The sequence below is a fragment of the Armigeres subalbatus genome, chromosome 3 (genome assembly GCF_024139115.2).
Source record: "Armigeres subalbatus isolate Guangzhou_Male chromosome 3, GZ_Asu_2, whole genome shotgun sequence".
Classification (NCBI taxonomy): Eukaryota; Metazoa; Arthropoda; class Insecta; order Diptera; family Culicidae; genus Armigeres; species Armigeres subalbatus.
In genome coordinates this window covers 354,322,582-354,349,171 of record NC_085141.1, presented here as the reverse complement: position 1 = coordinate 354,349,171, position 26,590 = coordinate 354,322,582, and the positions used below count along the sequence as shown (strand labels likewise).

General features: G+C 36.7%; 1 protein-coding gene across 3 annotated transcripts in view; it reads left to right on the top strand.

Annotated features, from left to right (window-relative positions):
- LOC134226108 (xaa-Pro dipeptidase) overlaps positions 1–26,590 on the top strand; it is a 445,683-nt gene that overhangs the window by 300,224 nt on the left and 118,869 nt on the right. For all 3 annotated transcript variants that reach the window (XM_062706662.1, XM_062706663.1, XM_062706664.1), the window contains one exon: positions 14,738–14,785. In XM_062706662.1, the coding sequence (XP_062562646.1) occupies positions 14,738–14,785 (48 nt within the window). The remainder of the gene's footprint in view (positions 1–14,737; positions 14,786–26,590) is intronic.

Genomic DNA, 26,590 nt, shown 5'->3' with positions numbered 1-26,590 from the left:
TTGATGAGCTTCTTTTGTAATTCAGTCTTGGTGTTATTCAGGTCGTAATGCGAACATAGTATAAGAGAAAAGAGTGGTGCGTGAAAGATGTTTTCCGCCATAAATTACGAACAAAAGATTCTCATTCGACTCAAAAACGCTTGATTTCCTCTCATCGAACTTTCAATTGAAACTGAAAGTCACTATTTGGTCACTTTTTCTGCAATTGAAAGTCACTATTTGGTCCCTTTTTTCATCAGCTTTGGTCACTAAAGTCACTATTTTGAGCGGCATCGGTCGCTACCAGCCCTGCAATGGTGAAAATGAATGGAGGTGGAAAGTGCGAAAAATCAACCTCCAACAAGGCGTAGATATGTCAGGTACCGGTGATGTGCTGCTAATGAAATTTGTGGTTTTTGTTTACATAACTATATCGATTATGCTCTTCAAGAGCGAACATCACTTTGAATACGAATCGATGAAAGTTAGATAAATGTGTGTATTAAGAACTCTATTGGTTACAGATTAGAATTTTTAGAATACCTCTTCTTCCTTAATTCTGCTTTTCGACCAAGTAGCACATTTCCATAGTTTTTATTCAATGGCCTGCATACAAATTCCAGGAAGTAGATATCCTTTTGGACTCGCAAAGAGAGATCTGATCGAGAGTCTTTCTCCCCTGCTCCTGTACCGGCGGTGGCGAACTAATGAATAATATTGAAAGCAGTCTAAATAAAACTAAACAAACAAAATCTTTGGTTTGCAATCTTATGCATTTGTTTGCAAGGCTAACAGGTGACTCCGAAATAATTCTACCTTCGTTGATGAATAGTAAGATATTGACATTATGTATATGAGTGTACAAAAAGGTTACACTACCAGCCCCATTTGCATAGATTAAGCTCAATCGTTAATCCTGTTGCATTTTATTATTCAAAGATAAAAATGTGAGCCAATATAGGGTAATAAAACAATCGTTCGAGAGTTCCTCCTATATACCAGTATGCTCGAGTATGAAAGCAAAAAGCGCACCGCAATCCGGAGAAAACCTTCGACGAACGGACGGTGAAAATAGCAAAACGAACGGAACTTTGGACCCGCTTCAGTTAATCGAGATTGAGGTGTATACGTGCATAAATTAAACGAAATAGGATCGGATCGGGCACATGAAGGCAAGGTGAGAAGAAAAACACAACGGTTTAATGTAAACAAAAACAAATCTCCATTTTCTCCTAACGTATTGGCACCACCTCGCCCATAACCTTTTAGCGTATAGAGCTCGCGAAGCGGACCCGCGAAGTCATGCGCTGGTGATTTTGTTTGGATGTTTTGATGTGATGTGCTTTTTTATTTGCATTCCACCACCCCGGTCGGGTTCTCGATACGGAAGGTTGTATGTACGATGCTCCGTTTCGTTTGCATTTTTGGTTATCATCATAAATTGCTCCGACCATATTGCTAGATTTTTGGTTGTTTGATTTTGAGCTTATTTCCATTCCAGGATGTTCACTTTGCTGCCTTGGGGTTCTTTTTCTCTGCAACATAGATTGAGACGAACTGAGGTTGATATTCCATACCATAATTACACTATAAAGTGTAATATGTACATTGATTTTCGAATCATATTTATTTGTCTGATTGATTTTATTTATTTTTGGAATGCACAAAAATCACCCATCAAGTTTCGTATTTGGAATGCCATTTACTTGGTATTACAATTTTTGTAAATCCAAACATTTCGACAGAAATTATTGGATATTAAATGAATATTAAATAACCTATTTGATTATAACGATTGTAGACTCGAACTAGATCGAAAGGATCAGAACTTTTCCAGATCGTAGAGGACTCGCACCGTTTTAAAAGTTACAAAAAACTGCTGCAATTTCCGAATGAAAGACAATTCAACTCAATACGTATTAATTATCAAAGTCTAACACCTTTAGTGGATTCATCGCCAGCAACCTTCCCGAATTAATTCGTACTGAATTTATTATAGGTAAACGAGTGTATGTACGGAAGCCCGCGTTTTCCTTAAATGTTTATTCAATCTCGCTGTTTTTTCGAACAATTTGGAACCTTGGTATAATTTGACATACATATTATGTGGAGCCTTTTTTAATCGAATAAATTACTTAGTCATTCAATATTCTCATTTCGCCTAATCGACCTTCGATTATGTAGTCGATCTCGACCAACATTTCGAGCGGAATCTGAATTTCAGATCTGCTCACGCTAGTTTTGTTTACACTTGCAAAGTAATACAAGGCCCAGTTGCTGCCAAAAAACGATTCTCTTTCGCTGATTGTTTGGGTTATTTTCGAAGATGAGCTGAACTTTGCTCCGCGAATGCAACATTCACCGAGCGAGCAGCGCACGAATCAAACAGGACACCGATGTCGTGTAAACAAAACCCCTGACAGAGCGATTGTTGCTAAGTGAGCGAATGGGAACGCGTGGTACTTTTCGGTTCCACGTACCGTTAGGATTCGACTTGGCAATCAATCAACTTGGTACTAATAGGCCAAAGCTACAACAATGTGAACCATCACATGGCAGTTGCGTGCAGTCGATGGCACGCGTAACTAATTTCTTTATTTTTGAACATGAAACCTTCACTCGAATGTTAATCATTGCACCATGGTTGACGTCATCACTCATATGCCATGACATATCATAGCCATTGATCCGTGATTTCTTTGCGTAGGTCAATACTTAAAAGTATTATGCCTTCTCGCTATTGAATGACAATCAACAATCTCAAATCAATGCAAACCTAATTCTGAACGCGAGTCGCTTGAGCAGATAATGTCATCGATGTTCAGTGTCGTCAAAATCTTCAACATATCAACCTTCGAGGACTCGCTCCGTTGTTAAAATGTTAACAAATAAGTCAAGCACAATCAATAAATGCTTTGTATAGGAATAGATAAAATAATTTCTCATTTTTTACATGGAAACATCGATCGCTGGAAGCTATAATCACTCATGTTCTACACAGTTTCCTGCAACTCAAAAGTAATAAATTTACTCAAAATCAAGTTGTTGCAACCATTTTTGTCTGGCTTGTGCTGAATCCATACGGCCACGATAAACAGCAACATTCGTTGATTTCCGTCTTAGCCCAGTTAGCAAAAGTTTCCTGTGCACTAATTCTACTTCAATTTTTTATACGGCAGGGATTTTCGGCACTTACACTTCGGCACACCGGTACACATCGGCAAAACCGCAATTTCACCTTTAAGCTCAATTTCGACTTGCTGTATCGTGAATTCTCGAGTGATCACACACGGTTACATAGGAGTTTTGGCAAAATAATGTTTCAGTATTTGATTTTTGAGCCTATGCCAGGAATAATTCCCTGCCGGGAATATCATTCGAAACCCTATATTCTTTATTTACCTAAAATTTATTCAGAGTCAATTCAATCGCAACTACAAACTCCAATACTCCAATTATACTGCATAATATAATCTAACATCCAAAGCAACTTTTTTTAAAGCAAATAAGTAGATCTGTTTTAAAACCCAATGCACACACCCAAAACCCTAATCTAATTCAAAGCGAATGTGAATACATTCAAAATGATTGAAATCCGAAATGAATCTTGAGCCAATTCAAAGAAATTTGCCGAATGTGTAGGACAGCCCTTTGGCAAAAGTAGTCATTTATAGTTAAAAACGTAGTTTGACCGAACTTGTAATTCAGACCGAACAAATCGTGCTGCAACACGAATCATTTAGTCAATGGGTCGTTAAGCCAAAGCGATATTCTGATCGGGTACTTTGACCGCAATAGTCATTTCGCCAAAATGATCTTTTGGACAAACAAATCGTTTGGCCGAACAAATCATTCAGCCCTCCAGTTTGGATTCCGACGAACATGTTGTTGGCGACCAAATCATTGTATCAAACAGCTACAGGCATTGGACTTGGCTCGAATTTACGAAAAACTGAAACCAAGCTTTCTATATAGTTCACAACTAACTGGTAGTTGCAAAATGTTCAAACGCAATCTGGCCAAAGGTTCTTTCGTATGTTGTTCAACCAAATGCAATTTAATCGCATCGTTAAAAAAAATTCCAGGCTTGACATAACTCCCAGAAACTCGATAGAATTAAATAAAATCATCTGGAGCAAAATAAGAAGGGGTGGCATTGCGCATCTTGATTCGAACGTAATTCTATCGAGTCGAACATGTTTGGCATTACGGCTTTCGATTTGATCTCGATTTGATCTCGACTCATCGTTCGAGTATGCTCGAGGAGGTACAAGAATAACGAGATTTTTTTTGGCATTATGGATACTCGATAGCACACTGGAAAACGACTCAAGTCGAATGAAAAAATCTCGTCACCTTTATAGCTTTCGAATGTTGTTCAAGAGTCTGAACAAATGTCTGTCCGTGTGTATGTGTGTGTGTGTGTGTGCACACGAAAACCGAAAAACATTAGCCACTTTTTCATATAGTAATTCTTAACCGATTTTCTCGCAACAAGTTGCATTCGACAGGGGACAAAGCCTTGTTGATCACTATTGATTTTGATAACGATCGACCATTGCGTTTGCAAGTTGTTAAGAAAATAGAATCGAACTATATAAGCGCCATATAAGGTTGGTGTCTTGGCTAAATGCGAGAAAGGCAGTATCACCACTCGGTGGATTAAGTTGGATTTTTTTTACAGTTTTCACATATTTCTTGACGATTTCGATAAACCTCGTGAAAAATCGATGGGGAAAATCTGTGGCATAAACTCGAATAAATATAAAACTTATAATTTGTGTCGTAACAATATCTCAATTTACAAAACATATCGTATCGACATAATGTTTTAATCGGTTACAACTGCTCAATAAATAATATACCTTTTTATAGTCATTGAGCACAATTTGCTTGTTTATAAATTAGCTACCAATTCATGCCCTGAAGGATGCCTTTCCAACAGGCAACATGCTACACGCTGATGAAGTTACTCCTTTTCTCTCTGTTTACTCACATCCCAAGTAACAATTCTTTGGCCGTTTGGTTTTATATGAATTTTAATAAGGTTTTATTGTTGGAATAATTAAAGCCTATTGTTTTATGGTGGTCATAAACAATGCTAACGAACAAATGTTTTAAGTTAATCTTGAGATATCCATAAAACACTTATAAAGCATGTTTTAAAACTAAACTTTTTGTTAGCTTTGAAGTTTTAATAATAGTTTTATTATTGCTTTCAAATGCGCCATAAAACCAGTTTGGGTCACTGCTTTAAAACTACTCAACCTGACTCGATCTATTCGCCATGATGAATTTGGAAAGCAGTGTTGCCGTATAACTTATACGTGAGTTACGCAATATTTTTACCGACAAAATGTGGGTGACATATGTGTCTGATAAACTTTAGATGCTTCTCATTTCCCAAATTTAAAAAAAATTGTTTTGAGTGAGATTTGGGAAATGAGACACATAAATGTGAAATTCTATTAAATATGTGCATTTAATTGACTTGCGGCTTTTCATGAAAAGCCAATGCGATGAAGAATCATTTTAATTCACGATGATTTCGATTTTCCGATTTCTAAAAAAAGTGAAGGAGAAAATAATTTTTGCATTTTTCCTCATGCTAATGTGCTCCTGGTTAAAGAATTTGTCCTTGTAACATACACACATATTTGATTCCTACAAATTACACCAAATTAAGGGGTCCCGTAGCGTAGTTGGCTACACGTTCGCCTCATAAGCGAATGGTCATGTGTTCGATTCCCAGCCCCTCCACCAAACCCTTGTCAGTCGCCAGAAGCGCAGTCCCTACGGTGGCGTTTTGGGGAACGCGCCTCACCGACACGGCTGCCTGATGACGACTGACAAAACTGTTCTTCTCGGAGGCATTCCTACAACGTTCTTCAATTAATGGCAACCGAACAAAGCAACGATCACTGGATTCACCACATAGACAAATGAACACAATGGACTCACGATGATATGGACTGGCAACGACAACAATAACGAATTATGGACATCTAAAAATAGATTCTGTGTGGACTCTGTACAGCAGAGTACCACAGTAGATCACGGCACAGAGTGCCTACCAAATAAATATACGAATAAAAAAAAATTACACCAAAAATACGAATGGGTAATATTCCATATATTCGCAGGTTCACTAATTTCAGGAAATTACTAGCATTCGTAAATTTCTTATATGGATCCGCAAATTTGCCGAGAGCTTTAATTCCCACAGATTTGGCATCGTTGCCTGTAGGATGAAAAGTGCTTCCCACCTCAGCCACTAGGCTGCGTGTTATCGAACCGAAAGCCATCTGTTGTAGGGAAGTGTAATCTTGACAAAGTTTTATAACAAGTTTAAAACGGTCATGAAGTAACCAAAGAGAATTATTGAGATTATCACATAAGCCATTGAGCTATTTATCGTCAGATTTTTTGTTTTCATAAAAAGGAATGTCGCCATGTTGAAATAATGATCAACGTCATAGCCCTGATTGAAAAACTACATCAATTACGATCAAATTGATTATTCATTAGTGGAATTAAATTATTTCAGAGGTTTTCTGATAGAAGCACAGTTGCTTTATTGAAAACTATATGAAATTGAAATATTTTGAGCAGTTTAGAAAATTATTTAATTTCCTATTTTCATGTGATTATTCGATAATTTCGAGGCGCTTTGATTTTAAGCTTCTACAAACTCAATATTCACGATAAATTTCGTTGCGCATGTCATTCTGTTGTATGAACTACTTAAACAATACTTCATTTTCAACATCAACCGTTACAAGTAAAATCAGAAGCTTCATTTTGCACACATCAGGTGACATTGTTATCTAGTGAAGATAAAAACAAAGGCAATGGAATGACAATAAATTTAATCCATAATATGAAATTGAAACAGTTTTATTGTTACTCTTATGATGGTCACGACAACCTCTTATAGAGTATCAACAAATTCAATACAATGTTTTATTTCAGTTTTATTGCTACTCTTAATACGGTTTTAATAACTTCTTCTAGATTGGTCCATTAGGCCGGAAGGCTATCTTAATGATGTTAGGAAGAGGTTTAGGTGGAGTTATTAGTTTTATTAGCAACTGGTCATGAAAACCTCTTATAGAGCATGATACATTTTAAAATGTTACTTGGGATTCGCCATGCGCTGAAGGTTGTCTCTCCACCGGGCGGCATACTAAACATGGAGATAGCTATCTCTTATTCTCTCTGTTTACATTTCGTTTGACAGAACATACTCGATTGAGGTAGTACAGCACTATTCGAAATCTTGTACTGCGACTGAATGAAATCGAACGAAATACATAATGCCGCATTTTTTTTCGAAACGAATGCAAAAACGTACGAATCGAGTGATTCGATTCGAGATGCACAATGCCAACCCTGAAACGTCAGAGGCTCAAACCAACTGAGTAAGGAAGAGATAAGCAAAAACAAAATACAAACGAGTGTGGCGTCCGACAAAAAAGCATTTATTGAACCTCCGGTGCGGCATTCTGTTTAAAACAAAAATCGTGGACGTAGAGAGAAAGATGAATAGACAGACTCGCTCTCATGATGCTCGATGACTTTTGAAGCCCCTCAAAAAAAATCTGACTCATGCACATTTGCCACTGTGTTTATGACAAGCCAGAAAAAAATCTCCTGAATTGTGAGTATTGAGAAACGCGAAGTATGAAATGAGCATTGAAAAGTGGGTATTGAGAAGTAAGAATGGAGAAGAGAGAGAACAGACTCTCTAATGTTATCAGTTCGAAGCAAATAACAATAAGAAGGCAGAAGTGAAAATTTTCGCATCTTTTTCGTTTTTTCTCATTTCACAGTTATCACTTATCAGTTCTCACAATTGAAGGTGAGGTAAAAAGTGAGCATTGAGAAATGAGTAAAGAAGAAGATGAAAGATGAGAAAAACATGTATAAGTAAGAAACAAAAAGAAAATGAACAGGGAAAGAGAGTAAAGAATGGAAAAAATAAAAAGAAGAAACAACTAGAGGAAGAGAGAAAAATAAAAAGGCAGAGTGGAAGGTGTCAAAATAAGACAGAAGTAAATAAAAGAAATTGTTTTAAGTATGGAGAATAAAGAGGACAGAATAAAGAAGACTATTAAGCCGAATGACCATTAGGGCGATTTGTCATTAGGCCGAATGCTTTTTAAGCTTTATTTCTGTTCATCATACATTAGGCCGAATGGTCACTAGGTTAAAAGAGAAGTGAAAGGTGAGAAGTTGAAAGTGAGAATACATTTATTCCTTTTCTTTCCATTTTTAACCTTTTTTTGGCCAAATGTTCTAAACACTTGCCCAAAAATAAACGTATTTTGATTTTTTTTTTTTTGGGAAATGTATGAAATTTTGTTCGTTTGTATTCCGTTTCTATGCTGGAAAGGCCCCAGGGCGTTGAATTTTGCCTGTAAGTATTGATCTGTGTCGAAGAAATCGAAAGATTCGGTTCAAATTTGTTCGTCGAATGACAATTAGTCGAATGACATTTGGTCGAAAGGACATTACGTAGAATTGATATTTGGTCTAAGGTACATCCAGTCGGAAAAGAATAGAGACGCAGGACATTTGGTCGAATGACGTTTGGTCGAAAGGACACTACGTCGAGGGGACATATAGTCGAAATCAGATTTTAGATGAAGAATATTCGTACATTTGGTCGAATTACGTTTGGTCGAAAGGGCATTTGGTCGAAAGCGGATTTTCGAATTAATAATCTTGGAACATTTAGTCTAATGACGTTCCGTCGAATGGCTATTTGAACGAAAAAAAACTTTAGTCAAAAAAAATCTCAACAAATATTTGTCCCGTGACAGGGCAGGAAAGTGTGCAATATCTGCTTAATTTTTGTGTTTATTACCACTTTCAACTCGGTGATTAAAAGGAATATGATTAATTTACCGACTAGTCACTTTTATTCGCGTATATCTATTAAAATAATTTAGAAATTTTAGTTTTAAAATGAAACACAACATCCTTTCATGAAAAAGGCGCTTTGCTCTCTGTCTGATGACGATCACGACCTTTTACAGTACTGCAAATGACCATTCGATCGAAATTAAATTTTCGGCCAATAATCAACGAATTATGGTTGGGAGAGAATTCTATTCTGAACTAATTATTGTATTGAAATGTATTGTATTGAGGGGAAAAAGAGTATCAATGAAAAGAATAAGAAACTCATTTCCATTCGACCATATTCCCCTTCGACTAAACGTCCTTTCAACGAAATGTCATTTGACCATATGTTATTAAACTAAATGTCAATCAACGAAATGTTCCAAAGCCGTTCAAAAACATTGTTTTGTTATTTTCTCAGAATTATGTGAAATGATTATTTGCAGTTTCTCAAACAAACAATGTACTTCTTTTATATTCCTTTCTTTCTCCTCCTAACTTATATTTTGTATCATCTTTCTTCCTTCATCCTTCTTGCTGTTTTCATCATCCTTTTTCAAATTTTAATTTTATTTTTTTTTCAGTTTTCCGTCATTTCTCATTTTTGATTTTTTCTTCTTTATTTTTTTTTTCTTCTTTTAACTAGCGGGCTTGGTAGTCATATGGCTACTGCTTCTGCCTCATACGCAGGAGGTCGTGGGTTCAATCCCAGGTCCGTTCCATTCTCCTACTTTGTATCTTTCTCTTTATTTCTCATGTTCTAGCAATCGCTAGAACTGGAAATGGGCTTCCATACCGTTTCCATTATTATTCCTATACCTTCAACTTGAGTATTCTATCAGTAATCTGCTAGAATTGGAAATGAACTATAGAGCTCGTTTCCTTCATCCAATTAGAAATTCTATCAGTTACCTTCTCCTATCTATCACATTGGCAGCTCGTTAACCAAGACGGACCTCTGCCTCTCCAACCTAACCCAGAAATTCCAACAAATTCCGCATGAACTCGTGGCAAGTGCAGAGGTATATTCGGCTTGCAGTGGGCGAGTGATTGCATCATCATTTCCTCCCCCTTACCTACATTGACTTGCATTCTGACGTGGTAGGCGCCAGTATGACCTAACAAATGAGATCACCAGTACTTGTACATTGAAGATGTGTGCTAGTCCCAAGAAAACATCTGTTGGTTCCCTGTGCAAGAACAGCTGATCTGGTCATAATGGAGTAGCAACTACGAGCAGTCAATCAAGCTCAAGCTCAAGCTCAAAGCTTTATTTTTTTCTCTTCTTTTAAATTCTTTCTTCTTCATCTTTAATAATTTCTTCACTCTTCTTCCCCTTTACTCTTTCTAACTTTTCCATTCATTCATTTTTTTTCTTTATCCTTCTGCATTTTTCCTTTTTCTTTCCTCTTTCTTTCTTCATTTTTCTCTTTTCTCTTTTTCTCTCTTCTTTCTTCTTCCTTCTTTCTTCTTCCTTCTTCCTTCTGCCTTTTTCTTGATTCCTTTTCCTTTCTTTCTTCCTTCTTCTTTGTTTCCTTTTCCATTCTTCCTCCTATTTTCTTCCTCATCTGTTTTTCTTCTTTTTTCCACCTTCTCCCTTTTTCATTCGTCGTTTTCTTCATCTTTCATCCTTCTTTGTTCTTCCTTCTTTTTTATCCTTCATTCAACTTACTTCTTCCTTCTTCATTTTTTAAATACTTTTTTCTTCCTTCTTCCTTCTTCCTTCTTCTTCATTCTTCTTTTTCCATTAATCTTTCTGAATTTCTTTCTTCTTTCTTCATTCTCCTTGATCTTTCATTCTTTTTTGTTCCTTCTTCCTTCGCCATTGTTTCTTTCTTCTGCTTCCTTCTTCCATCTTCTTTCTCCTTTCTTCTTTCTTCCTTCTGCCTTCTTACTTTTTCGTTTTTAGATTTTCCTCCGTCCTTCTTCTTTCTTACTTCTTTATTCGTTTTTCTTCATTCATTCTTTTACCTTTTTCATTCTCCTTTTTTTCTTTTTTTCATTTTTCTTCTTGCTTCATTCATATGTTTTCTCACTTTTCATTTCTTCATTATCATTTCTCACTTCTCTCTTTTCACTTCTCAAATCTCGTTTCTCACTTATCACTACTCATTTCTCATATTTTACTTCTCTTAGCTTACTTCTCACTTCTCATTTCGCTTCTTCTCTTTATTTGCTTCTCACATCTCATTTCTCACTTCTCGTTCCTCACTTCTTGCTTCTTATTTCTCACTTCTCACTTCCTACTTTTCACTTCTTACTTCTCATTCCTCACTGCTCATTTCTTACTTTACGTTTCTCACTACTCACTACTCATTTCTCACTTCACCCTTCTCACTAGGAGGAAAACGTATAGCCAACGTAATAGATCTCCATCCTTGGCATCTGATCACTTTAGCCTTCACTCGGGCCCAGGGCAGATTCCTGTCGACTTCCTTTATTTATTTATTGAGGCTACGTCCCTACGTCTAATGCAATGTCCTGTCGGATTCCATAACTCTTTACAGTGAATTCAAAATTCATTTGTAAACTTTGGAGTGTTATTAACAAATGTTATATTCTCTGATTTGAATCAATCGCAAGTTTGATTGAATATTACCTATCTTGTAATGTAGACAGTTCTCGGCTTTCTTATTATTTAGATCATAAACGGATATCCATTCTAAACCTAACGTTTCGGTCACATTTATTGTGCATTTTTCAAAGGATAGAAAACACTCCGATCACTCGTTTGATCAATGCCCTTAGCATAATCATTCGTCATTATCACCGGTGTTGCCAATCCGTTTTGTGTTGGCGGCCATTTCGAGTTTAAATTTAAAAAATATTAAATTACCTCCTACACTTTTTCTGTAATGTCACTTGCGCGTCAAATAGAGTTTTTAAAAGATTTAAATTTTAAAAATATTTAATTACCCCCTACACTTCTTCTGTAACGTCACCTTCGCGCGAAAAAGTGTAGGATGTAATTGAATATTTCTAAAATTTGAACTCGAAAAAACCGCCAACGCAAAACGGGTTGGCAACATCGGTGATATTGACGAACGATTATGCTGAGGGCATTGATCAAACGAGTGAACGGAGTGTTTTCTATCCATAGAAAAAGGCACAATAAATGTGACCGAAACGTCAGGTTTAGAACGGATATCCGTTTATGATCCTATTAAGACATAAAGCCGAGAACTGTCTACAAAACCTCAATCACAATCGACTCCTTACTCATCTATCTTGTTAGAAAGGACCGAGAAGCGGACTTCGGATTAGTGAATTTGAATGAATTTGCACTAAAGACTAATATTGCTGTAACTCCTAGACGAAAATGATTGTAAAGTAGAAAACAAACGTTCGACCAAAAATCAGGATTCTATGCTAATGTTGGATCCCCAGGTCAAACGATGTCTCCGAAGGCAATATTCAGTGCTGGCACAGTTCAAAATCATATGCGACCATGTGATGGTAGTACACGTCAGAGCTTCTGATCAAACCCTCGACTCGACATTGAACAGCAACAGTTTTGCAGCAAAACCATTACCTTTTTATTCATTTGCACACAAATGATTTGAAATAACAACGTGGCAGTAGATGCTTGCAGAAAAGCATGAATATTAGTGTAATCACTATTATTCAGAATGTTATGAACATTAGCATCCTAAAACAAGAGTGCAACAGCCTAGTGCCAAAATTGGAATAGACATCTATTATAGTCAGTATGATAGTCCCATACAAATGCGCATTGCAAAATTTGATGACCTGTCCAATGTTCCCTAAAAACCGTTTTAACGGCTGAACATTTTTAGTGCTTTGTTTAATTTATTTCAATGCATCCGACTCAATACCCCGACATCTGCCAAATAACTGTTTGATGATGCATCCACTATAAGAAGCATGAAAAATTGCTGCTTTGATGGGCAATCGTACTTAGGTACTTAATGGCAATAAGGGCGCCTTCTTTATTCACTACGGTAACGAAACTAGATATCGACATGGGCTCTGTTTTTATCAAAATAAGAAAAATGAAAATCAATAAAAACAAAGTATCTTTGGTCACTCACAAAATTCTCAAAAATAAAGTAATGAAAGCACATCTATAAATTAGCTAATGAAATTAAAATTATCAATTAAATATCTGCCCGAAACTGAACATTCTTGACCAATTACACTATTGTAGCATTGCCAACAAATATGCTTACAATATTTCCATATTTTACGTTGCCCACTTTATTTTATTTTAACCAATCAACCGTCAAACGCACCACAAAAGAGCTCCAAATCAATAGGGGGCCTACTAACTGTTTATCTAATTTGCATCAGCCGGTTCACTTCCACTTGAATGTACGGTACTGTGAGCGCATTCTAATTATAGAGTGAAATTTTCCTTCTTCCTAAGCTTGGCGCAACACCCGCAACCCAAAAACAAAACAGACGCATGCGACATCACGAGATTGACAAACAAACAGAAACAGCGATTGTATAGTGAATGCAATCTTGGCCTCCATATGGCTTAATGAGGGTTAAAAAATTTGAAATTAAACTGACTTCACTTTTGAAGATTGTTTCTTTCATTAATGTCTACTTTTTCATAAAATAAATTGCGAAAACAGTTATTTTTTTAAAATGGTTGTGTCGAAATTTCCACTTAATGTAAGTGGTAGGCGCAATATTCTTGAAAGCGATTGTGTTTTCCCAAAATACCGAATTCATCGAAATATCACCAGAGTGCTGAACTACCCTGTGACAAAAATTTTCAAAAATAAAACAACGATAATGAAGAAATCTCACTAGTCGCGGTTAATGAGATCATCGTCACCGCGCCGGCACCGACCGTCTGCAGTCTGGTCAGGCGTTGAACGCCTACTACAATTCGGTTGGCTGGGCCGGCGTTTCAAACTGATGGATTAATTTGGGCAAAGTATTTAAATACCAACGCTTTGACAAGCCCGAACAAATGTTTTCGCTTGTCGGTTATATTCTCAGAATCGTGCCACTGCGAGTTGCATTTTTGCTGAAGAATTTTTGGCAACATTTTTACTAATGATGAATTGAAATACGATATAAAGACAGATACAACAACAACATTGGAGAATTTCCTCTTCAAATGTATATCATTATTCATCCATTTGAAAGCAATCCAAATATTTTCCTTAATATGCTTCCGGAACGAATGGGTAAATCATAAAAATTATCTTTATTGTTTTATTCCTTGGTTGTGCATTCCTAACGAAACATGACCTGCCCTTAACTTTCTTTACTTGTTAGCACTAGAATACAGTCGCCTCTCCACATCTCGATACTGAAGGGAGAGATCGAGGAAAAGAGATAAATTGAAATAGGTAGGGACACGGCAGGTATTTCCGTCCTTCGTCGTAGGGGCTAAAACCAACGAAAGCAACGTACATTTGCTAGATCTCCACTATAGCAGAACGTTTCTCCTGAACTTACGATTTGGTACGTATGAGTTTTACAAAAAAGCGTCTTTTTTATTGGTTTTCGAGACTATGACGAACAGACGAAAATACCTGCCGTGTCCCTACAAGATCCAATAAAACTCGTTGCTATGAAAAACGACAACAAAACAAATGTCATTTCTTGTTGTTGATGAGTTTGTTATTGTCCAACGATGGTCTATTAGCCCAAAAATTTGAACATGTTGACATAAGGAGAGCTAATCCAGAAATATAATCAGAACATTGAGTTAGAGAGATAGGAAAGTTATCGAGATGTAGAATGCCCAAATGTATTCAGATTGAAGGGATCGAGAGAACCATGAACATGTAGAGTTGACTGAATAGTTATTTATTTTATTGATAGATTATTGCTAATGGATTTTCTCATATATTTTCATTTCTTACAGATTGATGTCAAACTAGGGGAGCTCAATCCATCCGTTCTTCTAACTTTGGTAAGTACAATGATACAAAAAAAAATCATATGCAGATTGATTTACATGAAAAGTTTATCATATTCTGGTTATTGAAACGGTTTCATTCACTAAGAATTACCTATAAATAGTTTTGGAAGAATATTATGAAACTTTTTATTTTTACAAGACAATACACTGTCGAGTTGTATAGGAAAATTTCTCGTATTGTTGACCTTCTGTAAATCAGAGTGTGATACCATGTTATGATTAAATCGTTTATTTGTGTTGGTTTGTTTTTTCAACCTTGATACTGTACCCATTTGCATAATCCCGATTATTCTTGTTAATTATTGCCCCATCCTGCCGTCAAACTGTGATAACTGCCCATTTAGTACGGCAATCATTCAATAAGAGCAACTTCTGTTCATTCATTCATCATACCATTTATATGTGCCCGATCGCGAAGACTACGGGCCATGGACCTCCCAATCTTCGCTACCGATCTGCCGTTCCCCTAACCAGCAGCTATCGCGTACGTCCAGCTCTCACGAGTCACGAACGTCAAATTCATCACGTCGTCGTCGCGCCATAAGAATCGAATGTCCAAGAAATGCGTAAAGAAACAACGACAACGGTGGACGTCGCCGTCGCACGCCTATCAATTACGTCAACGACATTCTTCCTTTCGGCGTGCAAACGCTCTCGTCAGTGATCGACTACAATCGCTTTTATATAGGGTGACCATATGAAATTTTTCCAAAGGAGGACAATTCACCAGAATTGAGCGAAAAAGGAGGACATTTGGCTGAAAAAGGAGGACATTAAAAAATATCCATTGATTTTAAGTTTTTTATATGATTAAGAATATTATATTTATTAGATTTTTGCACTCCAAAGTCTATTGGAAGAAGTTTTTGTAAATCGAGGCAAATACAACACAAACACAACACTTCTATTTTAACAACATAACAGAATACTTTATTAAGTCCAGATGGAACGTTTTCGCCCATCATTATAGTCTACATAAAGCACTTTCTAAGTATAAACTACTAGCAACCTCCTTTTAATAGAAAGATTTTAGCTTCAACTAACTTTAAAATCAGTTGCGAACAAATGTTGAATATTATTATGCTGGCATATCCAGCGATATTCCACAGAATTCTAACAAATATCAAGTCGAGTCAAGTACGAGACACTGAAGACGACCACACAGTTGTGGTCGAAATACATATCTGCAAATATATCGAAATAATTGGTGGAATTAAATGGAGAGTACTAAACTCGTCTTAGACGGTTGAAGTATCATTGTTTATAATTCTGAATGTTTATTGCAAAAATAGACAACAGACAGAACATTAGGTTCTATAAGGACCAAGTACAAGATACTTAGTTGTCCAGCGAGTTTTTTCTTCAATGCCATTGAGAATCACAATTTAAGGCATGTGAATTAGAATGATACCGTTAACTGTATGACCATAAAATTCTCGATTGAACGAATTCTAAACTCTTTAGATTTAGACTAAAGAAACTCAAAACTGTTCAGATTAGATTTAAGCATTTCTATTCCATTCTAGACAGGGCAAGGTGGCTGCTCTTTGCCTCATATATTCTAGAAGCATACCGTGCAATGTGTTTAAAAGGCAATTTGATGGGTTACTCGTAGAAAATTTTGAGAAGCATTCGCATTTTTTTTCCTAATCCATTTCTTACAATTCCGATGCTTCTGATACTTTTTACCCCTGTATTACTGTAACTCACGGCGTTGCAGTCTTGGATAATCAAAACGAATGTTTCAGATTTTTCCCAACAATACACCAACATCAGTCGAACCCTCTACATTATTATTGCATTATTTTATTCCAAAACTTTAAGGAAAATATTTCAAAATTAAAAACAGAAACGCAAACGTGTAGAATGTTTTGTTACAGAATTGACTTCTGTTGTATTATTGTTTGTTAAACTAGAATATTTTCAGCAATAGTTATTCATGCCACTATTTTTTCAAAATTTCCAAAAAGGAGGACATTTTAGCGCAAAAGGAGGACATTTAGTTTTCAATGAAAAAGGAGGACATGTCCTCCTTTAGGATACCATATGGTCACCCTACTTTTATAGGGCAATGAGATATTTTTTGTCATTTTATTCGTAGCCAAATTGTCCAAAAAGCATAGTTTTTTTTTCACTTTTTGACGTTGTTCTGCAATCGCAATCTGCAGCAAAGAATAGTGAAAAGATTTTTTTTGTTATAAACCAACTTGAAAGTCATTCATGTTAAATTTTTAAGATATAAAATTGAAAATCTTTCGAGATGCCTATTTTTGAGGTCATTTTTTAACAGGAATCTCTATCCTACTTCTTTCATCAAGTTTTTAATCGGCTCAATGGCCGTATGACTCACCGCAGATGTACGGAAGACTCTCTGGATTTCCCTGCTCAGAACTCATAAAAAATTAAAGTCATGCGATTTGTTTTATCTTTCGTTGCGCAACGACAAAAATAGCTTCAGACGAAAAATAGCACCTTCTTCGATATGAACCATAACAACCACAACTCCATTTATTTATGTTTATGTTTGCAGTTAGTGTCTATTTTTTTCGCTCACCAAGCACCTCACGTCAGCGGATACTGATATTGCCACTCTGCTGCTAGCCAAGCATCATCGCCAGCACACTGCGCTATCGTGCGTCGTTGTCGCCGGGCTGCAATTAAAATGTTTTCTTTAGTATGTATGTATACTCATTTGCAACACCCCTTTTACATTGTTGCCCCCACGGAACGGAACGGAAGTGGGCATGAGTCAACGGAAGGTGTGCATGTGTGTGGGCAAAAGACGTCAAACGAGTCGATTCATCTACGAGCTGCGATTTGTCAACAGCAGTAACGGGCGATGTAGAAATTATCGGGAGCAATAACATCCACTGGAATCCGCTGATAAAATGCTCTTCCAAGAATTGTTTACTACGCTTCCTTTATGGAATACTGAACTACATCAGTTGATCTGTAAACAATAACAACTAGAAACCCCGTAAGAGTATTAGAAAAATTCCTTTAAAAAGACATCGAAAATAGAAAGTTGGACGACTTAGGGTACGAGAATATAATACAAACAAAATAACGCTTTCCTTATCATACCATGCTGTCTTCTTCTTCTTCTTCGTTGGCATTGCATCCCCCACTGGGACATTGCCGCCTCGCAGCTTAGTGTTCATTAAGCACTTCCACAGTTATTAACTGCGAGGTTTCTAAGCCAAGTTACCATTTCTGCATTCGTATATCATGAGGCTAACACGATGATACTTTATGCCCAATTTCCAATCCGAACATTGTCTAGACCGGCACCGGGAATCGAACCCAGCCACCCTCAGCATGGTCTTGCTTTGTAGCCGCGCATCTTACCGCACGGCTAAGGAGGGCCCTAAGGGAGGGACCATGCTGTAGCACCATCAAATTTTGCATCTTCCAAAATTTATCTAATTATTTCAACAACAAAAAGCTACATTTAACACATCCTTATGGTTTAAACAGACTGCTTACACAATAAATTTTGTGGCGAAATAGTAAAACTATTTAATAAAATAGAGTAACTATTGATTTATAATCAAAAACTCATGTTTTCATTGTCCTTTAATGAATTTTAATAGCTTTTATTCTACAAGTTTGATCAAAGGTGATTCCTTCCAGTGTTGGGAAATGTCAAAAAATGCCAAGGGACTGTAAACGCTATATCGTTTATAACTTGCTTCAAATATTATTAACAATTTGGAACTTTGGATGAACATGTAATACTTAAAGAGTATTATAACTTTGTCTAACATATCATTGTTCTAAATAGAAAATTTGGGACATGAGAATGAAATTACAAAAATGCTACGGAATGTTATGATTATAATGATGTTATAATTAATGTTATTTGAAACTAGTTTTACTCCACCGCCGCTCCGATTTCAGATTTAGAGCAATGACCTGTAGAAACAAAATTAAAGGATCATTGCAAAGTTGCAAAGTTAAAAAAAAATGCAGAATTATATATAATTTGAAAAAGTTATTAACGATTTGATCCCAACAATATTTTCCATCACTGATTCCTTTCAACAACATTTCTTATCACTGATTCCTTCATATTGGAATCTTTGAAAAAGTTGTAGAAAATAAAATACTAGATCACTAGAGCCTTATTCACAGAATATAAGCTTCATAACAGATAATTTATAAACAGTTTACAAAATTATGATTATTTTTACAAATATTTGTGTAATAATTTAGTAACAGAGCTATACAAGTTGTGTGTAAGAGACACTTAATAAAAATCTACAATTAATGGATAACTCAAACTTTGGAACACAATGAATTATTGGCAGTGGCTGATTTTCTACCCGCCGCTGCACACTGGGGATTTTCAAAAGCAAATGGCTCGAAATTCAATTACTCCAGCTGACGCTGCAAAATTTCCAGAAAGTAGATGTTTCCTGAAGGGAAAAAGTACGATAAATCGATTGCGCGGGGTTTCGTGCTGGTCAGAGCACTTTAAAGTGCCCATTTTGCCCGAATTCCCCTAAAAATCACAACATTTCTACTATGCCTCGAACTGACGCTGATATTTTTTCAATAATTATAAGTTTCCTGTAGGGAAAAAGTGTGATAAATCGAATGCGAGGGGTTTCAGGTTTCAGGGGCTGGTCAGAACATTTTAAAGTACCCATTTTGCCCTAATTCCCCCAAAAATCACAATATTTTTACTATGCCTCGAACTAACGCTGATATTTTTTCAATAATTATAAGTTTCCTGAAGGGAAAAAGTGTGATAAATTGAATGCGAGGGGTTTCGTGCTGGTCAGACCACTTTGAAATGCCCATTTTGCCCAAATTCCCTTGAAATCACAATATTTCTACTATGCCTCTAACTGACGCTGATATTTTTTAAATAATTATAAGTTTCCTGAAGGGAAAAAGTGTGATAAATTGAATGCGAGGGGTTTCGTGCTGGTCAGACCACTTTCAAGTGCCCATTTTGCCCTAATTCCTCTGGAATCATAATATTTCTACTGTGCCTCGAACTGACGCTGATATTTTTTCAATAATTACAAGTTTCCTAAAGGGAAAAAGTGTGATAAATCGATTGCGAGGGGTTTCGTGCTGGTCAGACCACTTTAAAGTGCTCATTTTGTCCTAATTCCCCTGAAATCATAATATTTCTACTATGCCTCGAACTGACGCTGATATTTTTTCAATAATTATAAGTTTCCTGTAGAAAAAAAGTGTGATAAATCGAATGCGAGTGGTTTCGTGCTGGTCAGAACATTTTAAAGTACCCATTTTGCCCTAATTCCCCCAAAAATCACAATATTTTTACTATGCCTCGAACTGACGCTGATATTTTTTCAATAATTATAAGTTTCCTGAAGGGAAAAAGTGCGATAAATTGAATACGAGGGGTTTCGTGCTGGTCAGACCACTTTGAAGTGCCCATTTTGCCCAAATTCCCTTGAAATCACAATATTTCTACTATGCCTCTAACTGACGCTGATATTTTTTAAATAATTATAAGTTTCCTGAAGGGAAAAAGTGTGATAAATTGAATGCGAGGGGTTTCGTGCTGGTCAGACCACTTTCAAGTGCCCATTTTGCCCTAATTCCTCTGGAATCATAATATTTCTACTGTGCCTCGAACTGACGCTGATATTTTTCAAAAATTACAAGTTTCCTAAAGGGAAAAAGTGTGATAAATCGATTGCGAGGGGTTTCGTGCTGGTCAGACCACTTTAAAGTGCCCATTTTGTCCTAATTCCTCTGAAATCATAATATTTCTACTATGCCTCGAACTGACGCTGATATTTTTTCAATAATTATAAGTTTCCTGTAGAAAAAAAGTGTGATAAATCGAATGCGAGGGGTTTCGTGCTGGTCAGAACATTTTAAAGTACCCATTTTGCCCTAATTCCCCCAAAAATCACAATATTTTTACTATGCCTCGAACTGACGCTGATATTTTTTCAATAATTATAAGTTTCCTGAAGCGAAAAAGTGTGATAAATCGATTGCGAGGGGTTTCGTGCTGGTCAGAACACTTCCAAGTGCCCATTTTGCCCTAATTCCCCTGAAATCACAATATTTCTACTATGCCTTAAACTGACGCTGATATTTCTTCAATAAATATATGTTTCATGAAGGGAAAAAGTGCGCTAAATTGATTGCGGGTGGTATCGTGCTGGTCAGACCACTTTGAGGTGCCCATTTTGCCTTATTTCCCCTGAAATCACAATATTTCTGCTACGCCTCAAACAGACGCTGATATTCTTTAAATAATTATAGGTTTCATGAAGGGAAAAAGTGCGATAAATAAATTGCGAGGGGTTTCGTGCTGGTCAGATCACTTAAAAGTGCCCATTTTGCCCAAATTCCCCTAAAAATCACAATATGTTTACACTGCCTCAAACTGACGCTGATATTTTTTCAATAATTATAAGTTTCCTGAAGCGAAAAAGTGTGATAAATCGATCGCGAGGCGTTTCGTGCTGGTCCGACCACTTTAAAGTGCCCATTTTGCCCAATTTCCTTGGAATCACAATATTTCTACTATGCCTCGAACTGGCGCTGATAGTTTTTCAATAATTATAAGTTTCATGAAGGGAAAAAGTGTGATAAATCAATTGCGAGGGGTTTCGTGCTGGTTAGACCATTTTGAAGTGCCCATTTTGCCCCAATTCCCCTTGAAGCACAATATTTCTGCTACGCCTTAAACTGACGCTGATATTTCTTCAATATTAATAAGTTTCCTGAAGGGAAAACGTGTGATAAATCGATTGTGAAAAAGTACTATAAATCGATTGCGCGGGATTTCGTGCTGGTCAGTCCACTTTAACATGCCCATTTTACCTCAATTCCTCTGAAATAACAATATTTCAGTTGTGCATAGAACTGACGCTGATGTATGGAAATCTGAGTCTTCATTCGAGACATGTGTTCTCTTCTAAGACAAGACTGATAAATGCTTAAAAGTAAGGAATGACAGAGTGGGAAGATGCATGTTCCATATCCTACCTCACCGTCAGCAATGCATTCTTCGGAAAAAGAGATCATATCTCCTCTTGCCTTAAACCGAGAAAATGTGAATTTAAAATAAGAATCATATTCTTTCTTGCCTTCCTCCAGGTAAATGCATCCCTCAAAGAAGGGATCATATATCCCCTTGCCTTAAACCGAGCGAATGACTGAATTCAAAGAAAAAAAATCCAGATTGATCCACTTAGCAGTGATTGCCTTTCTCGTGCATTATTAAACAACCCAATCGAACAATCAAATGCATTATCGGAAAATTCGTTGAAATGCTGAATTATTTGTGACATTAATTTTAAAATCACTAAGTAAAGTATTATTAGCGTGCGCGTTTTATGCGAGATTTTTTATTAAATAAGAAAGCTGGATAAACGTTCTGGTGTTATGCGTCGTAACTTGCATGCAATCAAAGCTTGCGTTTCAATTGTTGTACATACTAAACTGCCGTTATACGCATAACTGTCCCATGTATATAGGAAATCCAAGCAAACATGTGACAAATGTGCGTATGACGGCAGAAAAGTCGTGTACTAAATCGAGTAGAAGAGCTTGCATGGGTTGATACTTCAAGGCATTTTATGGCATGCTATAACTTAATTGCTATGTTTCATAACTATTTTAATATTTAGATTTTTTGGAATGCGCAATCGTTATGAAATTCAATAGTGATCAACTACGCTTTATTCTCTGTAACTTGATGTAAGAGAATCGGTATAGAATTAGTATGTTAATTTACACGCACACACACATACACACGGACAAACAGACACTTATTCAGTTCGTCGAGCTGAGTCGATTGGTATATAACATTATGGGTCTCTGTGCTCTGAGCTTTCTATAAAAAGTTCGATATTGGAGTGAAATGATAGCATTTCGGTACAACTTTGTTGCACGAGAATGGCAAAAACCAGAATCTATTATATAGAGTTGCGTAAAAAGGATCTTCTTACGCTTATTCTGAATCATCTTCTTGTTATTGTGTTTGCAACTTTCATTTTTGTTCAACCCTTAAAGTGACTTCACGGGAGTGTTCACTGCAAAAGCTTTTTAATTCGATAACCAAGTCACCCACAGAGTGCAAACACGTGAGTTTCTTGTTGCTACTTTATTGGGAGGGTGTATTGAAGTTTTTGAAACTGTTTCACATTCCAATTCATGCGTTTTAATTCGCCATAAAAATCATTAGGCGACAACAATACTTCCGCCTTACCAACAAGCATTTGTTTACTTTGCTCGATAGGTAGACGGTTTGACAGTTCAATAGGTAGATTTGGCTTCACTCTTTGCGTAACTCTATATATAATAGACTCTGGCAAAAACCATATTCCCTCTTGCCTTCTTGCCGACTACACGAATTAAAAGAAAGAATCAAATATATCTTATATCTTCTTATTATTATCTTCCCTTGTCATAAACCATGAAAATACATCAATTGAAAGAAGGAATCAAATTGATTAACATTGATTCTAGTTAAAAAAAATTACTTTAGAAGCATTTGAATAAAAGGGATTCATATCTTCCTTTTCCATATGCCGGGAAAATGCATCCTTTGAAGAAAGAATCGCACAAGACAAAGTGTGTTTGAACAATATGTTTATACCTCCTGAAGAATGTTCTTCATTGAATTTTATTGTCTTTTCCGAAACATTTCGTAACATTTTTGTTGAGAAAATATCAGCGTCACTTCAAGGTAAAGGGAAAATATTGTGATTTTCAAGAGAATTGTGCAAAATGGACACTTCAAAGTGGTCTGACCAGCACGAAATCCCACTCAATCGAATAATCGCACTTTTTTCCTTCAGAAAACATATATTTATCAAAGAAATATCAGCGTTGGTTCGAGGCATAGCAGAAATATCGATTTTGAAGGAAATATCGGCAAAATGGGCACTTCAAAGTAGTCTGACCAGCACGAAACCCCTCGCAATCGATTTATCACACTTTTTCCCTTCAGGAAACTTATAATTATTAAAGAAATATAAGCGTCAGTTCGAGGCATAGTAGAAATATTGTGATTCCAAGGAAATTGGGGCAAAATGGGCACTTCAAAGTGGTCTGACCAGCACGAAACCCTTCGAAATTGATTTATCACACTTTTTCCCTTCATGAAACTTATAATTATTGAAAAAATATCAGCGTCAGTTCGAGGCAGTGTAAACATATTGTGATTTTTAGGGGAATTTGGGCAAAATGGGCACTTTTAAGTGATCTGACCCCAGCACGAAACACCTCGCAATTTATTTATCACACTTTTTCCCTTCATGAAACCTATAATTATTAAAAGAATATCAGCGTCAGTTTGAGGCGTAGCAGAAATATTGTGATTCCAGGGGAAATAGGGCAAAATGGGCACCTCAAAGTGGTCTGACCCGCACGATACCACCCGCAATTAATTTAGCGCACTTTTTCCCTTCATGAAACATATATTTATTGAAGAAATATCAGCGTCAGTTCAAGGCATAGTAGAAATATTAAGATTTCGGAATTAGGGCAAAATGGGCACTTGGAAGTGTTCTGACCAGCACGAAACCCCTCGCAATCGATTTATCACACTTTTTCCCTTCAGGAAACTTATAATTATTGAAAAAATATCAGCGTCAGTTCGAGGCACAGTAGAAATATTATGATTTCAGGGGAATTAGGGCAAAATGGGCACTTCAAAGTGGTCTGACCAGCACGAAACCCCTTGCAATCGATTTATCACACTTTTTCCCTTCAGGAAACTTATAATTATTGAAAAAATATCAGCGTCAGTTCGAGGCACAGTAGAAATATTATGATTTCAGGGGAATTAGGGCAAAATGGGCACTTCAAAGTGGTCTGACCAGCACGAAACTCCTCGCAATCGATTTATCACACTTTTTCCCTCCAGGAAACTTATAATTATTGAAAAAATATCAGCGTCAGTTCGAGGCACAGTAAAAATATTATGATTTCAGGGGAATTAGGGCAAAATGGGCACTTGAAAGTGGTCTGACCAGCACGAAACCCCTCGCATTCAATTTATCACACTTTTTCCCTTCAGGAAACTTATAATTATTGAAAAAAATATCAGCGTCAGTTAGAGGCATAGTAGAAATATTGTGATTTCAAGGGAATTTGGGCAAAATGGGCACTTCAAAGTGGTCTGACCAGCACGAAACCACTCGCATTCGATTTATCACACTTTTTCCCTACAGGAAACTTATAATTATTGAAAAAATATCAGCGTCAGTTCGAGGCATAGTAGAAATGTTGTGATTTTTAGGGGAATTCGGGCAAAATGGGCACTTTAAAGTGGTCTGACCAGCACGAAACCCCGCGCAATCGATTTATCGCACTTTTTCCCTTCAGGAAACATCTACTCTCTGGAAATTTTTCAGCGTCAGCTGGAGTAATTGAATTTCGAGCCTTTTGCTTTTGAAAATCCCCAGTGTGCGCTGTCACAACCAGGCGCTATACTGCCGTTATACGCATAACTGTCCCATGTACATAGGGAATCCCAGCAAACATGGGACAAATATGCGTATGACGGCAGTATAGTATATGCACAAAATAGCCAGCAAGAGTTAACCGCCAGACATTTGTATGGCGAAAGTCATCTTACGCGGGTTTTCTCAAAATAAGAAACTTTTCATGAAAAACTATTTCGTACCGCTTATGTAGGAAGGTGTCCGCTACCATGCCTACCAAATATTTTTTTGATGAAAGTGCTTAATTTTGAGAAATCGAACCTTAGATGCCTTTCACCATACTGATTTCAGAAAGTTAACTCCTAGTGTGCCGCTGTAAGCACGCTCAAAGCAGGCGATTCATTAGTCAGGAATGAATCGCCTGCTTTGAGCGTGCTTACAGTGGCACACTAGGAGTTAACTTTCTGAAATCAGTATGGCGAAAGGCATCTAAGGTTCGATTTCGCAAAATTAAGCCCCTTTATCGAAAAAATATTTGGTAGGCGTAGTAGCGTACAGCTTCCTACATAACCGGTACCAAATAGTTTTTCATGAAAAGTTTCTAATTTTGAGAAAACCCGCGTTAGATGTCTTTTGCCGTACACATTTTTCGCGGTTAACTCATGCTGGCTATTTTGCGCATATACTATAGCGCCTGGATGTGACAGCGGCGGGTAGAAAATCAGCCACTGCCAATAATTCATTGTTTTGAACACATCCATCAGATGAATCATTGCTCCTTCAAATTCCACTTACATTGTTGCTTAAGTTATCAACCGACTTCTTATCGGAAGAATAAAAAAATAGGTGGCAACAATAACAATCACCTTACTGTAGTGCTCACAATGTCGAACGAATTAACCTGGAGAATGGAGTTCACATTGCTCAATGCGCGATTAGCTTCGGATTGATTACAGTCAAGTTGCGCTAATTCGAACTTTTTTTGTACAATATGCCTAAAAACATATGAAATATAGCTTCTCTGGGTTGGTTAGTTATACATAAATGTCGAATAGAAATTTTTTTTCTCGGAAACGGTTTAGTGAACAAGAGGGAGTTTACGTCATTCATTTTCACCGTTCGGTCGATAACGATAACATCGGGGCACGCCATAATAAATTCGAAACAGTGCGGTTTGCAACAGTGTACCTATACAAGAATTTGGTCAGCAGGAGTCAGTCGACCGACATCGGAAAGGTATTTATTCACGACCATACAAACAGTATTAGCACACAAGCAATGTTTGTTTTCTTCGATGGGAAAATTGGCACAAACCGACTAGCTACTTCAGCAAATTGTAAATTTTTGCTTCGTATGCCTCTTTCGTAAAATTCCGCTGCTCTTGTCACGGGGTTCTTTT